Genomic DNA, 13,760 nt, shown 5'->3' on the forward strand with positions numbered 1-13,760 from the left:
TCTTCGACAGTCGGTTAAATGTGAAAAGATCCAACTTCCGTGTCGGCGACGGCCATAAGTCGGTTGGATGTCGGGTAAGTGTGAAACAAGCCTCAAAGGCTCGTTCGGACGGTGACATTCACGTCGTGGCATCAAATGCTGTGACAGCGTCGACATTCGACGTTATGACACTAGGTGTTCACACGTACCAACACTTGTGTTGCGACATACTATTATCAGAAATGGCGGAACTCGTAACTGCAGTAGCGGATGTATTAGAGGAACTAATTAATTTGAAGTTGAGGCAAAAATTGGAAAGGCGAGTGTGGGTAAGAAAGTGGATTAGACGTAGGAACACATTAGGTGCATCAGGAACACTGCCGAGGGAATTGGAGATAATAGGAGACGAAACCTTATCCTAGGCGGTGCAACCATAGTATTACGGAACGTGTTTTTGAATTGTTTCCGGATATTTTTAATGGCAATAGATCTTGAACCAGAAAAAGTTGTTAAAATCGTGAAGACGTGCTGCTAACAGCTAAGTCAAATTATGGATTGACACCTAATGTTGAAGATACGGAGAACGCTAAAATTGTTTTAGGAACATGGAGACCACAACTTCATTCTCAAGCGCTGATAAGTATGGCTCCAACGTGTCAAAAGCGTGCACAGTTAGCTGATTACTTTATAGGCGAAGGCGAAGTATAATGGCAATACGGGATGGTGAATGTACAAGTCACCGGGGGTTGAAATTCCAGAAAAATTTGCTTTTTCTTTATCAGAATTCCTTTAACTTTGACATAACACAAAGTAAAATGCAACTACTTGAAAGCAACTATGCAATGGAAACATTACATGAATAAATTTAAATTACTCTAAACTAATGATTTTTTCTTACCAAATTTGTCTCAGACTCAGGTTCAAATTCAGAGCAAAATTATACCATTAATCGATATATATATTTAACAATAATCGGTAATCAATTAATCGAAAATAATCAAATAATCGAAAAATATCGATTAATGGATGTGGATAACATCCTGTGAGTATTTGGTTTAATAAAATACAATGTTTCTTGCCTATTTTCATTCTCAAAAATGCATAATGGTTTTGGTACAGTTTAATTGAATTTAAAAGAGAGTTTTCAAGTAACTTTATTACAAAGTAAAAGACTGAAATAGTTATTTGTATGCTTAGGCCTCCAAATACCTTTTTAACGTACCGAAAGTACAGTTTTCGCCGAGACCCCACTTGCGGCCGAGGCAAGATAATCTTGAGGTCGTTAAAAAGTTTCGCGGCTATGGAATACACACTATTTTTCGTACAATCGTTAAAATAATCAAATAATATAAAAATCAGTGTAACGTTTAAAAAATTTATTTCCTAAATATTTATTCCAACATAATTCAATATCAGAATCTTGTGTAGGTTCATTATTTGGTTTGTTTTTATTGGGAATCAAACCATAATGTCTTCTGTATGTTCCTAGTGGTATAGCCGCTTTTTATCTTGTTTTTTGTAGGAATCAAACCACAATCGTTCTTTTGAAGCTCTATTTCCGATTTTCGAACAATCGAAAATCGATTATTTTCGATTGATCGATTATGTTCGATTAACCGATTATATTTTTAGATAATTGCCCAGCCCTACTAGCAAATATACCATAAGTACTCAGGGCGACTCTCCGATTTTTCGTATATATCCTAAATATAAGTTTGTATCCTGTCGCATTTCGCGCTGTCTGAAAAAGCTCTCACTCCGATTTTTTATAAGAGAGAAGAAGAAGGAGAGGCTGCAACGCCTGTGCATATCAACAAAATGAGTCAGCATTACAAATATAAATAATATTATAAACCGTTCGAGAGTTGAGAAACTCTCATAGTAATTGTTAGGTTTAAAAAAAAATATATTTTTTCATTTAAATAATTATTTGTTAGCAAATATAACATTTAAAATTAATAAATAATCAAATCGTGACGAGTCGATGTTTATAACAACCACATCATTATTTTAACTGTAATTAGAAGTATTCGTTTTTTTTTTCGCAGAATTGAATGTTTATCGGTTTTGTATATGTATATATAATTAATTGATATTTATTTATATCAATTTCGTAAAATCGTGCTTTCAACTGATTGCTGTTCGTTATTTCAAACAATATCAAGCCATGTATGTTTCGTATACACTGCGACCCAAAGGCTCTATGGTGTCCCCCTTTCTTGTTTACAGCTGTTTACAGTGATGTGATACGATGCTTTTATTTCATTTGAAAGGCCTTAGTCCATCCAATATAAAAGCTGAATTAGATTCTACTCTGGGTGAGACTGATCCTGAAAGTGCGCGAGCTTGCAGACGTAGTCAAAAAATTCGGTACATGAGAAAGCTGTGCGCAAGATGGGTGCCGCGTTTGCCCACAATGGAACAAAAACAGCGTCGTGAAGATGTTTCCATCGAGTGTTTGGCAAAGAACGATCAAAATAATAGAAGAAAAAGAAGGCAAAGACCGTTCCATCTGCAGACAAAGTCACGGTGTCGGTTTTTTGAGATGCGCTTGGGTTAATTTTCATTGACAATCTTGAAAAAAGAAAAACTATCAACGGCGGGTCTTAAGGAAACTTTTTGCAACATTTGGACGAAGAAATCAAGCGAAAACGGCCGTATTTGGCTAAGAAGGAAGACAATGAACTCACACATCCGTCCTGATCGATAGAACAAACTTCCATGTGTCGCTATAAGGCAGAATCTTGGAAAGCTCTTCCAAGTTCAAAGAAATATCTGCGTTTGTTTGTTTTTATTTGATAAGTTTTAGGCTAACCAACTAAATCGTTCTACATTTCAAGTTTTTCCTTATGTAAGAACACGATGTTTAACAGTATGCAGTTGAATTAGAAATCAGCAAGACTACCGTACGATCGTTGGTTTCTAGATAAACAAGGAGTTGAAAATTCATTTGTTGGGAAAGTACTGTTTACTGATGAAGCTGGTTTCACACGAGACGGTTTTACATTTATTGGCAGATGAAAATCCTCACGGTAGAAGCAAACAATGAATCAACATCGATTTTTTGTTAATTTGTGCCCCTCTACACTTCCTAAATTATGTCAAAAATCATCTTAATAACATTTTTCCAAATAGGTGGGACTGGTTGGGGAAGTCCATTTGTATGGGTTCATTTTTTTGGGGATAATTTGAAAGCTTGGTATACACAAAATGGGATTGCGACGAGGAAGTTAAAACTCGGATAGCAATTGAAAAAGCAACTTTTACAAAGTTCAATAAGCTCCTGATCCGCCGAGAAGTCCCCCAAGCCTTAGATTGACGGTTATATTTGGCCAATCCTTTTGTATGGTGTAGAGACGTGATCCCTGAAAGTGAGTACCTTAAACAGAATATAAGCAATGGAAATGTGGCTGTTGTGCAGACTTCTACGGATCCCATTTGGAATACATCCTGCGAGGACCGAGATAATCAACTCATACTGACGGGAAAGATCGACGGAAGGAGAGGACGTAACTACATTCCTGGCTAAGGAATATAAGAGACTGGTGTGGCATTCGTCGTGCAGAAGAAGGGTGCCTTCAGATAATAGATTAGAAGTTTCGGACAAAACAACGCCTACACGCTGAAAAGTATATGGTACTTGAACAATAAGAAGGTATATACAGTACCGGTAAAAACAAGGAACGAAATGATGTATATAATAAACTTCCATTGTGACAATATGAGGCAGAATCTTGGTTGTTGTAGGCTAACCAACTGGATTTTTCTACATTTCAATTTTTTCCTTATGTTCGACAATAAGCAGTTCAATTAGGGATGTTGGATTGTGTTCTAATACCTCCTGTAAGTATTTTAAATTAATAATAACAATTTATTTTCGATAGTATGTAGTACAAATCTGAATTTTTCATTAGTTCTTCAAGAAATGTTTTATGTAAATATTTTCAATGAATAAATACAATTTGTGAGAATTTTTGTCAGATTGTCTCTTTATGGCGAACGGTTTCCTTGGCATGTACAACGATCTAAAAATCTAAATATCTCTTAAACCGTAAATTTTATCGAGTTAAATAAAGAGTTCCTTTATTTTTTGCTATCTTTAGATTGTACATACAGGTTGTCCCTGTAAAAATTACGTGATTCATATTGTTAGAATGCATAATTTAGAAAATATATTCGAATATATTTTTTTTACAAAGCATCAAACGCAGTTCATGTATTTTTTTGTTAATCTACACAAAAAACGAATATTTTGGAATATAAAAATTGAAAAATGTTTGTTTATTCATTTTTTATCCCCAACCTTACTAAGATACTATTTTTTTAATGGTAAAAATTTTCAATTTTTCAAAGTTAAGTTTTAATATTGTACACTTTATTGTAATAAGTGATTTTGAGAATGTTTTTGTTCATAAAACTTAATAAAAAAGGTACAAACGATTATATGCGAGAAAAAATCAATTTTAAGCGAAATTTTTATCATTTTTAATTGTAAAAACATGATAAATCACATTTTTGCATAAATTTTTTTTCAATTTGTTCGTCGTTTTGTGTATATTATGAAAAAACTATAAAAACTTCATTTGATTATTTGGAAAAAAGTTATAAATAATTATACGTGAATTAGTGCATTTTCTTGAACATATAAAGCCTCGAAATCAATATAAATGTTAATTTTTTTTATTCTCATAATTTTTTTCGTAAATCCGCCGTAAAAAACGAGGATTTCAAAAAAAAATTCATCGAAATCGGATGATTTTTTCGATTTATTAGAGACAAAAATCGAAGGGACCGCGAAAGTATAAAATTACCCAATAAGTGACTTTAAAACACTTTCAATTTTAATGATTACTTAATAAGAAAGGTACAAACGATTATATATGAGAAAAAATCAATTTTAAGCGAAATTTTTATCATTTTTAATTGTAAAAACATGATAAATCAAATTTTTGCATAATTTTTTTTCAATTTGTTCGTTGTTTTGTGTATATTATGAAAAAAAACTATAAAAACTTCATTTGATTATTTGGAAAAAAGTTATAAACAATTATACGTGAATTAGTGCATTTTCTTGAACATTTAAAGCCCTGTAACCAATATAAGCTTTAAATTTCTTTTCTTCCCGTAATTTTTTTCGTAAATCCACTGTATAAAATGAAGATTTAGAAAAAATCATTGAAATCGGATAATTTTTCGATTTATTAGATACAAAAAACGAGGGGACCGCGAAAGTATAAAATTACCCAATAAGTGACTTTAAAACACTTTCAATTTTAATGATTACTTAATAAGAAAGGTACAAACGATTATATATGAGAAAAAATCAATTTTAAGCGAAATTTTTATCATTTTTAATTGTAAAAACATGATAAATCAAATTTTTGCATAATTTTTTTTCAATTTGTTCGTTGTTTTGTGTATATTATGAAAAAAAACTATAAAAACTTCATTTGATTATTTGGAAAAAAGTTATAAACAATTATACGTGAATTAGTGCATTTCCAGAACATATAAAGCCTCGAAATCAATATAAATGTTAATTTTTTTTATTCTCATAATTTTTTTCGTAAATCCGCCGTAAAAAACGAGGATTTCAAAAAAAAATTCATCGAAATCGGATGATTTTTTCGATTTATTAGAGACAAAAATCGAGGGGACCGGGAAAGTATAAAATTACCCAATAAGTGACTTTAAAACACTTTCAATTTTAATGATTACTTAATAAGAAAGGTACAAACGATTATATATGAGAAAAAATCAATTTTAAGCGAAATTTTTATCATTTTTAATTGTAAAAACATGATAAATCAAATTTTTGCATAATTTTTTTTCAATTTGTTCGTTGTTTTGTGTATATTATGAAAAAAAACTATAAAAACTTCATTTGATTATTTGGAAAAAAGTTATAAACAATTATACGTGAATTAGTGCATTTCCAGAACATATAAAGCCTCGAAATCAATATAAATGTTAATTTTTTTTATTCTCATAATTTTTTTCGTAAATCCGCCGTAAAAAACGAGGATTTCAAAAAAAAATTCATCGAAATCGGATGATTTTTTCGATTTATTAGAGACAAAAATCGAAGGGACCGCGAAAGTATAAAATTACCCAATAAGTGACTTTAAAACACTTTCAATTTTAATGATTACTTAATAAGAAAGGTACAAACGATTATATATGAGAAAAAATCAATTTTAAGCGAAATTTTTATCATTTTTAATTGTAAAAACATGATAAATCAAATTTTTGCATAATTTTTTTTCAATTTGTTCGTTGTTTTGTGTATATTATGAAAAAAAACTATAAAAACTTCATTTGATTATTTGAAAGAAAGTTATCAACAATTATACGTGAATTAGTGCATTTCCAGAACATATAAAGCCCCGAAATCAATATAAATTTTCATTTTTTTTATTTTCATAATTTTTTTCGTAAATCCGCCATAAAAAACGATTTAAAAGAAAAATTCATCGAAATCGAATGATTTTTCGATTTATTAGTGCCAAAAAAACGAGGGGATCGCGAAAGTATAAAATTACTTTTTCTAATTACCTCGTATCATTTTCAAATCGCAGACTTTCATGAAAATAAGTATTTCGCTTGAAAATATTTGTTTTTACGTTCCATGGGAATAAACAAGGAGCGCATAATAACACTTATATCTACGCTTATAATGATTACAACCAATGATGTCGTCTTCGTAATAATACTCAAGATCATCATCATTGTCATTATTGTCAAATGTTCGTAATTAGGATAAAGCGACTCATTCTTGTTCTATAAATAGCAAATAAGAATAAGTTTAACAAATCATAGACGTATCGTCTTCTTATATAACCGTGGAGAGCAAAAAGTATGTAACGGATATAATAATACGAGGTATATTTGAAAGTTATCATTAATAATTTATCCAGTTTCCGATCTATGGCGGCGCTACGTATTCAAATAATTCGTATTGAAATGTAAGGTCGTTAAATCACTTGGCAACGTCGCCAATTTGGAGCCGTAGCCACGACTGTCGGCTCGCTGTGCGGAGTCTGGAAACTGTTAGCAAAATGAACACGAGCAAGCAGCAGCAATATTAAAAAATTATGTCTGTTCTCGATGAGGAAACCCACAGTTTGCCTATTGATAATACACGAAACTACTGGTGGCAACAAACAAATTCGCCGACTTGAATCTTTAACCACTGGTATTCCACCAGTCGCGGAAGTTCTGAAATTCTACACACCATGAGCTGCGATGCAGAGTATTCGAATTCAAGTCATGAATTACCAACTTGAGATATTCCACTCGTGGAATTTTCATCCACGGATTATGCCGAGTCTCCGATTGCAACGTCAAACATATCCGATGATTTTTATAGTTTATCTTTTGAACTTATGGATTTTTGAGCACTCAATCGAGCACGAAGTTGCGCAAAACTTCCCACGCACGTTTTCGAAATCTGTGCGTCAAACACGCGCATTCTCCCCTTGTCCCTCAAGCACTAGATAAACGAATTGAGTTTCATAAGCTTTAAAATTGCGTTTTAAACAATGATTGTAGATTTTAGGTTATGTGGGCATTTATTGTGATTTAAATTTGCGATTTTGTAATGGCATCACAATCAGGTTGCGTATAACATAATATTTTTTCAAACAAAGTTTATACGAAGAAGCCAGACAGTAACGCAGACAAGCCAGAGTTGGACTGGGCCCTGATGTTTAGACGTGGATTTTTCTTCGGGTTTGCACACGTTTCAAGTTGGAAAAAAATAATGAATTCGCGGCAGTTTGATGAAGAAGAACATCTTTGTATTATCAAGAGAAGAGTTGATTGCTTTCTATAAAGTTGTAGTGGAACTGGCAGCCAACGACGCCGACGGTCTCGTGTAAACTAGGCATTATATTAATGGATATAAAAAGAAGTTCAGAAAATGTATTATTATTCATTAAAAAGACTATAAAAGAGGTAATCTATAGTGAAAAGTATAATTATAAAGAATTATTTTTGTAATATTCGTATTTTGTATTTAATTAATCGGCAACAAATAAAGGAACAATTCAGACAACCCTCGTAATGAACAGAAAACGTGTTTTTTTTTAGTCAAATTTCGTTTTTTTTTCTTGGTGAGATTTCAAAAACGACCCTTTTGCTCAGAAAATAGAAAAATATCAAGTTTCAGATTCTGTTGAATTTCTATAAAAAGGGCTTTTGATACGAGGAGTTCGAGAAAGATATCAATGGCAGAGAAAAAAATAATAGGCGGTAAAATCATAAAAATCAGATCGGAAAACTACACATTTTATCCAAAAACTAACATGATTTTTTGATCTCGCATCCTTTTGCGAATCCAGAACTTTTTAATGCTTTCATAAAAAAATTTAAATTTCGGAAGCCGATTTAGTTTTCGATTTATTTTTGACATGAATCGATTGCGAGAACGTGTGTCTAAATTATTGTATATATTGGATTTTTTCAGTTCCATATTTGTGAAAGATATACAGGGTTAAAGTTGGAGTAAATATCCTTTTGAAAAATAATACTATATAAATTTATATTATCTACAATTGAGATTTGGCAACGTTGTAATACGGGAAAATCGGAAGAGGAATGTTGGTACTATAATAAAAAAAAACAACAGCTTTTCCGTAATCATACAAAACAAGTTAAAAAAATAAAATTTTACACATCAAAGGGAACCCCTTTTCTGTGAAAATAGAAAAGAATTTCGTAACAGTTTCTATATAAAGAGGTTTATTGATACGAGGAGTTCGTAAAAAGTTATCAGATGCTCAGAAAAAAATTTATTATATGGGGAAAATTGAGGAAATTTTATGAAAATTGGATTGAAAACTATACATTTGTTCCGAATTTTTCAAACAAAAATACATTATAATGCACGATTTTTCGCATACTCTCCCTATAAAGGTGTATTTTCAACTAGTATGTCAGAAAATACAAAAATTTCAAAAAAAAAATTACATGCTTGCGTAAAAAAAATTTATATTTCCGAAACCATTTGAAATATGGATTTATTTTTGACATAAATTACTCTATTACTTTAAATTAATCGCCTTGTATATTTTTAATTTGTATAATGTTGAACCTAGGTAGTATACGAGGTCTGGTTATTAATTAACGACACCGGTTACGAAAAAGGGTTTTATTATAAAAATTATTCTACATTCGAATGTTCCCCTTCAATATATTCCCTTCCCCTCACCAAACACCTTTCCATACGTTTTTCCCATTGATCGAAACAGTGCCGGAAGTCTTCTTTGGTGAATGCCTTTAGTAGCTCTGCCGCTTTTTGCTTTACCGCTTCCATTGACTCAAATCGGATCCCTTTCAAAGCAGAACTTTTTTTTACCTTTCAAGGAAATCTGAGCAGACCCGTTGAGGCAAGAGGTTTTGGTCAGAAGTCAGATTTTTCGGTACCAACTTTGCACAAACTTTTGTCACGTGTAATTCCTCTAACAGTTATTTTATTGGCGTTTACAGTCTCAGCAATCGCCCGGATGCTCATTCGACGATCTGCACGCACAATTTGGTTGCCTTTGGTCACTGTTTTCGGAATTGAAATAGTCACATAGTAACCTGGGCGCTGGTCATCTTCAGTGCTATCTCTAAAACGCTTACGCCACTCAAAAACACGCGCACGAGATAGAAAATTGTCCCCATAGGCTTCTTGCAACAATATATAGCATCCAGTCGGAGTTTTTTTCAATTTAACGAGTAATTTGAGATTGATACGTTTCAAACCGCTACTGCACAAATACTATAATAGTGACGGAAACGTTTTTTGGGACGTGCATAGACAAGATATCTAGATACCCAACGCACTACTAGTCTTTTACCCCTCCCGTTTATGGCGCCCTCTAGGCGCGAAGTCTCGTTATTTAATAGCCAGGCCTCGTAAACATTTTGTTATTTTTTGTTTCGATAAAAACTCACCTTAATTTTGAAGCATACTCGCATTCTATTGTAGCACGGTCCCTTACGAATTGACCATATTTTTCCAAAAAGTCTATTCCTTTTAATGTATGAAGGGACAGATTGTCATACTGATCCTGAAAATAAATAAAAAACAAATTAAAACGTATCGTTACGAACAAGTTCGCAAAATCCCCTTAAGCCGGCCCTGATTCCGTTCGATGTTTGTATTATAAAAGTTTTTATTATGGCAGACGGTTTATTTACATTGTTTCTTTTGATTAATTTCTAGGAAAATACATGTATTCATTTGTTTTATTTCTTTATTTTCTAGAACCTTTAGAATTGATTTAGATAAATACTTTACTGCAGCAGTTTCGTTCAACTTTTTACTAATTTACTCGCAGTAGATCTTGTTATGGGATTTCGGTTAGGATATAAATTATTAAAGAATTATCAAATTAAATGAGTAGCCATCTAAATGTTATGGCATTTGGGTATAGGGAACATTAGATGAAAAATAATCGGTAAAATATAAAATTTATAGTGATCCATTTAAAATAATTTTCCGGAAAAAGGAAAGATGTGACAACAATGTAAATACCACCATAATAACGATCATATCACAAGATTCTTTGGCACAAAAATTTATAAAAATCGTACAAGCCGTTTCCGAGGAAATTGAGGGGTTCCATACATAAAACTCTGTAATGATTTAGAATCGGGGCTCCGGGCAAAAATCGTTCCAAAAAATTTTTCACGCATTTGGGGTTGTTTCTGAGGGTACAAATAGTAAATTTAAGGCGGGGGAGACATTACATGGTACAACTTACATATGATAAATCAATGAAACCTAACCTAACCTAACCAAGATGGTAATTATTTAAAATTGGTATAAATATGAAAATAATTGTTTCAACTTTGTATTTTATGTAGTTTTTTCAAATTCAGTCTCGTAATTACTATCAAAATTTGTAAATACGCTTAAGCTAGTAGACATTTTTCTAATATTCTAAAACTTGAGATCTCCTAATAGAAAAAAATCATCGAAACTTATTTTTCAATATTCAACTAATCTCGAATTTTAGAATATTCGAAAAATGTCGTCTAGTTTGAGTGGAATCGTCACCTTTGTTAAGTACACAAAGGTGTCGTGACAACATTCTTTCAGAAAAAGTAAATAAAAACATCGATTCTTTGTACTGACTAATTTTGAAATTTTCAAACTGGTTTTTAAGATTATTTTTCAATGATAGATTTGTTCCATAAGACCGTCTGTAACTACTTGATGATGCGCAATATTAAAATTGCGTTTCGACGGTGTCAAGTAATGAACAAAATGATTTACGATTAAAAATGATAAAAATTTCTCTTAAATTTGATTTTTTCTCATATATAATCGTTTGTACCTTTTTTATTAAGTTTTATGAACAAAAACATTCTCAAAATCACTTATTACAATAAAGTGTACAATATTAAAACTTAACTTTGAAAAATTGAAAATTTTTACCATTAAAAAAATAGTATCTTAGTAAGGTTAGGGATAAAAAATGAATAAACAAACATTTTTCAATTTTTATATTCCAAAATATTCGTTTTTTGTGTAGATTAACAAAAAAAATACATGAACTGCGTTTGACGCTTTTTAAAAAAGTTATGAACGATTATATGCCAAAAAGTGCGTTTATTATCACATTTAAAGTCAAAAAATATATTAAATCTCCAGGTGAGATATTTCCCATATTTTTTTTTTTCATAAATCGGATGATTTTTCGATATTCTAGAGCCAAAAAACGAAGGGAGCGCGAAAGTATAAAATTTTTGTGTTTTCTTTGAAGAGCCAGGTATTTCTGGAACTATAGTCGCACATTGAATTTAAATCAAAATAATTATTGACTAGTTTTTTTTTGATTTGCGTTCGAATGAACAAAATTTGATATATTTCTTAAAGCGGTTGATGAACTCGCAAAAAATCCAATTTTCTCATCGTAAAATCCATGGGATTTGTATGTATACCTTAAAAATAAAATCCGAGAACGAAAATATTTTTGTAAACAAAAATTTTGGCGTCGAATCAAATTATTCTTTTGAATTCGTTATACGTTTCCTGGTTGTTATTTCGGTGTTTATAAAAATCGCTTCGACGACATTATTACATTATTTACGTGATTGTAGTGTGTGGAATAATAATTTGTTGAAAATGAGGTCTCGGGTGGCCTCCGTAAACGATTTAATTAAATCCTCGTTTATTATAAGCAAAACAATTTATACTACTAGCGCACTCGTCGAATTATTACAACTAAAAGAAACTTCCTAAACAGACCTTGAATATTTACAGAGAAATAAACAAAACACGTGTTTACCCTAAAATATACTGCTCAAAACAAAATAATTTGTAGTTTTGTAGCAAAATTTTGCTAATCCGCTGGATCTGCAGCTACATTACTACCAATTTCCAAATAAAAAAAAAACGAAATTAGATCTATCTACGGAAACTTGCGTTATGGTTGAATTTCACCGACAAGTTTTCAGAAAAAAAAGGTTAGAATTATTTGCTTCATAGGGTTAATTATTAGATAATAAAATCAACGCCGACTGACGCCTGAATTCTGCTAGCCGCGTAGTGTCTGCACGAAGTTATCGGAGGTTGAAATAAAAACGGCCATAATATATGTTATGATCTTTTCTACCCTGATAGATCAGTGGGTAAATGCGATCAGCTGAAGGGTTGATTCATTGGCCTATGGCTTTTTCAACATTAAAAGATATTTATTCTCCTTAACAAGCTAGCTGTTTACTATTAATTCTTATGAGCAGCGTCATTGATAGTTTATAGAGGTTTGCGGTTTTTATAAAATCCGTTTGAGGGGGTAAATCGTTGATAACTACTCAATAATAATTATTAAACATCTAGAATCTATCAAATAATTAAGTGAATATCATTAATTAACACAAAAAACACCATGTTTTACACTTGGTATTACTGAATTCGGATTATAGTTTCCGAGAAGTTATACGAGGGTTGTTTCCTTGATAAAGATCCGGTTTATAATTTGTAGGTAGACAAAATTTGAAAATCTAACTGAAATCTAGGTTTGAAAACCAAAATTTCAACATTTTTTTGGCTAATAGAAAATACAAAGACCAGAAAGTTCTCGATTTTTCTAAGGAAATTGTACTTGAAATTTTTTTTCGAAAAGTGCATACAAAAACGAGCAATTTTAAGATAAAAAACAGGTCTGTGAAGCTTGTGGGTTAACTTATGAAAAAATAAGTTCTGACAAGGTCAAAAATTACCGTTTTTATGCCGTGAAATTCCCGGAATTTGCCGTTAATTATTTTTAAACATAATGGGATCGACCCGCTAAATTGATTATTAAGATAGCCCGCTAGACCCTCTCGAATATGGCCCTCTTTTTTATAATAACTAAAACCAATAACATGAATAATATCCGCTTGGTTTTCCGTTCGAAAAAACCGTCGACATCCGGGGCAAAACGGGTGAAAACCATTTCTATGAAGTTCGGAATGATTTCTCGGCTCTCCACTTTTTACCCCAGATGCCAAGGAGCCCCAAGTCTGCAATATTCCGCTGGCTCGCTATCCGGGCTCCGGTAGACGAGCACCAACCACTTGCACACGCACAAGCCAACGGGATTGTCAAACGTATCCACAGAAGGTTCAAAGCGGCGATAAATTTACTATGGAAATGACCAATGGACTAAGATCTTTATATCGGTCGTCATGGGCATCCGCTGGACGGAATGCGAAGACATAGATGTTTCATCTTTCAAATTGCTAATAGAACAACCCGTGCGTTTACCCGGGGACTTCTTCGAGACGACGAGCCCGAATAGTGA

General features: G+C 32.1%; 1 protein-coding gene across 4 annotated transcripts in view; it reads right to left on the bottom strand.

The window, feature by feature from the left end:
• The window catches only part of LOC130899279 (formin-binding protein 1-like), a 104,241-nt gene that overhangs the window by 54,730 nt on the left and 35,751 nt on the right, over positions 1 to 13,760 (bottom strand). For all 4 annotated transcript variants that reach the window (XM_057809092.1, XM_057809091.1, XM_057809089.1 and 1 more), the window contains one exon: positions 9,922 to 10,037. In XM_057809092.1, the coding sequence (XP_057665075.1) occupies positions 9,922 to 10,037 (116 nt within the window). The remainder of the gene's footprint in view (positions 1 to 9,921; positions 10,038 to 13,760) is intronic.

This window comes from Diorhabda carinulata, chromosome 11 (assembly GCF_026250575.1).
Source record: "Diorhabda carinulata isolate Delta chromosome 11, icDioCari1.1, whole genome shotgun sequence".
In the NCBI taxonomy this organism is placed as follows: domain Eukaryota; kingdom Metazoa; phylum Arthropoda; class Insecta; order Coleoptera; family Chrysomelidae; genus Diorhabda; species Diorhabda carinulata.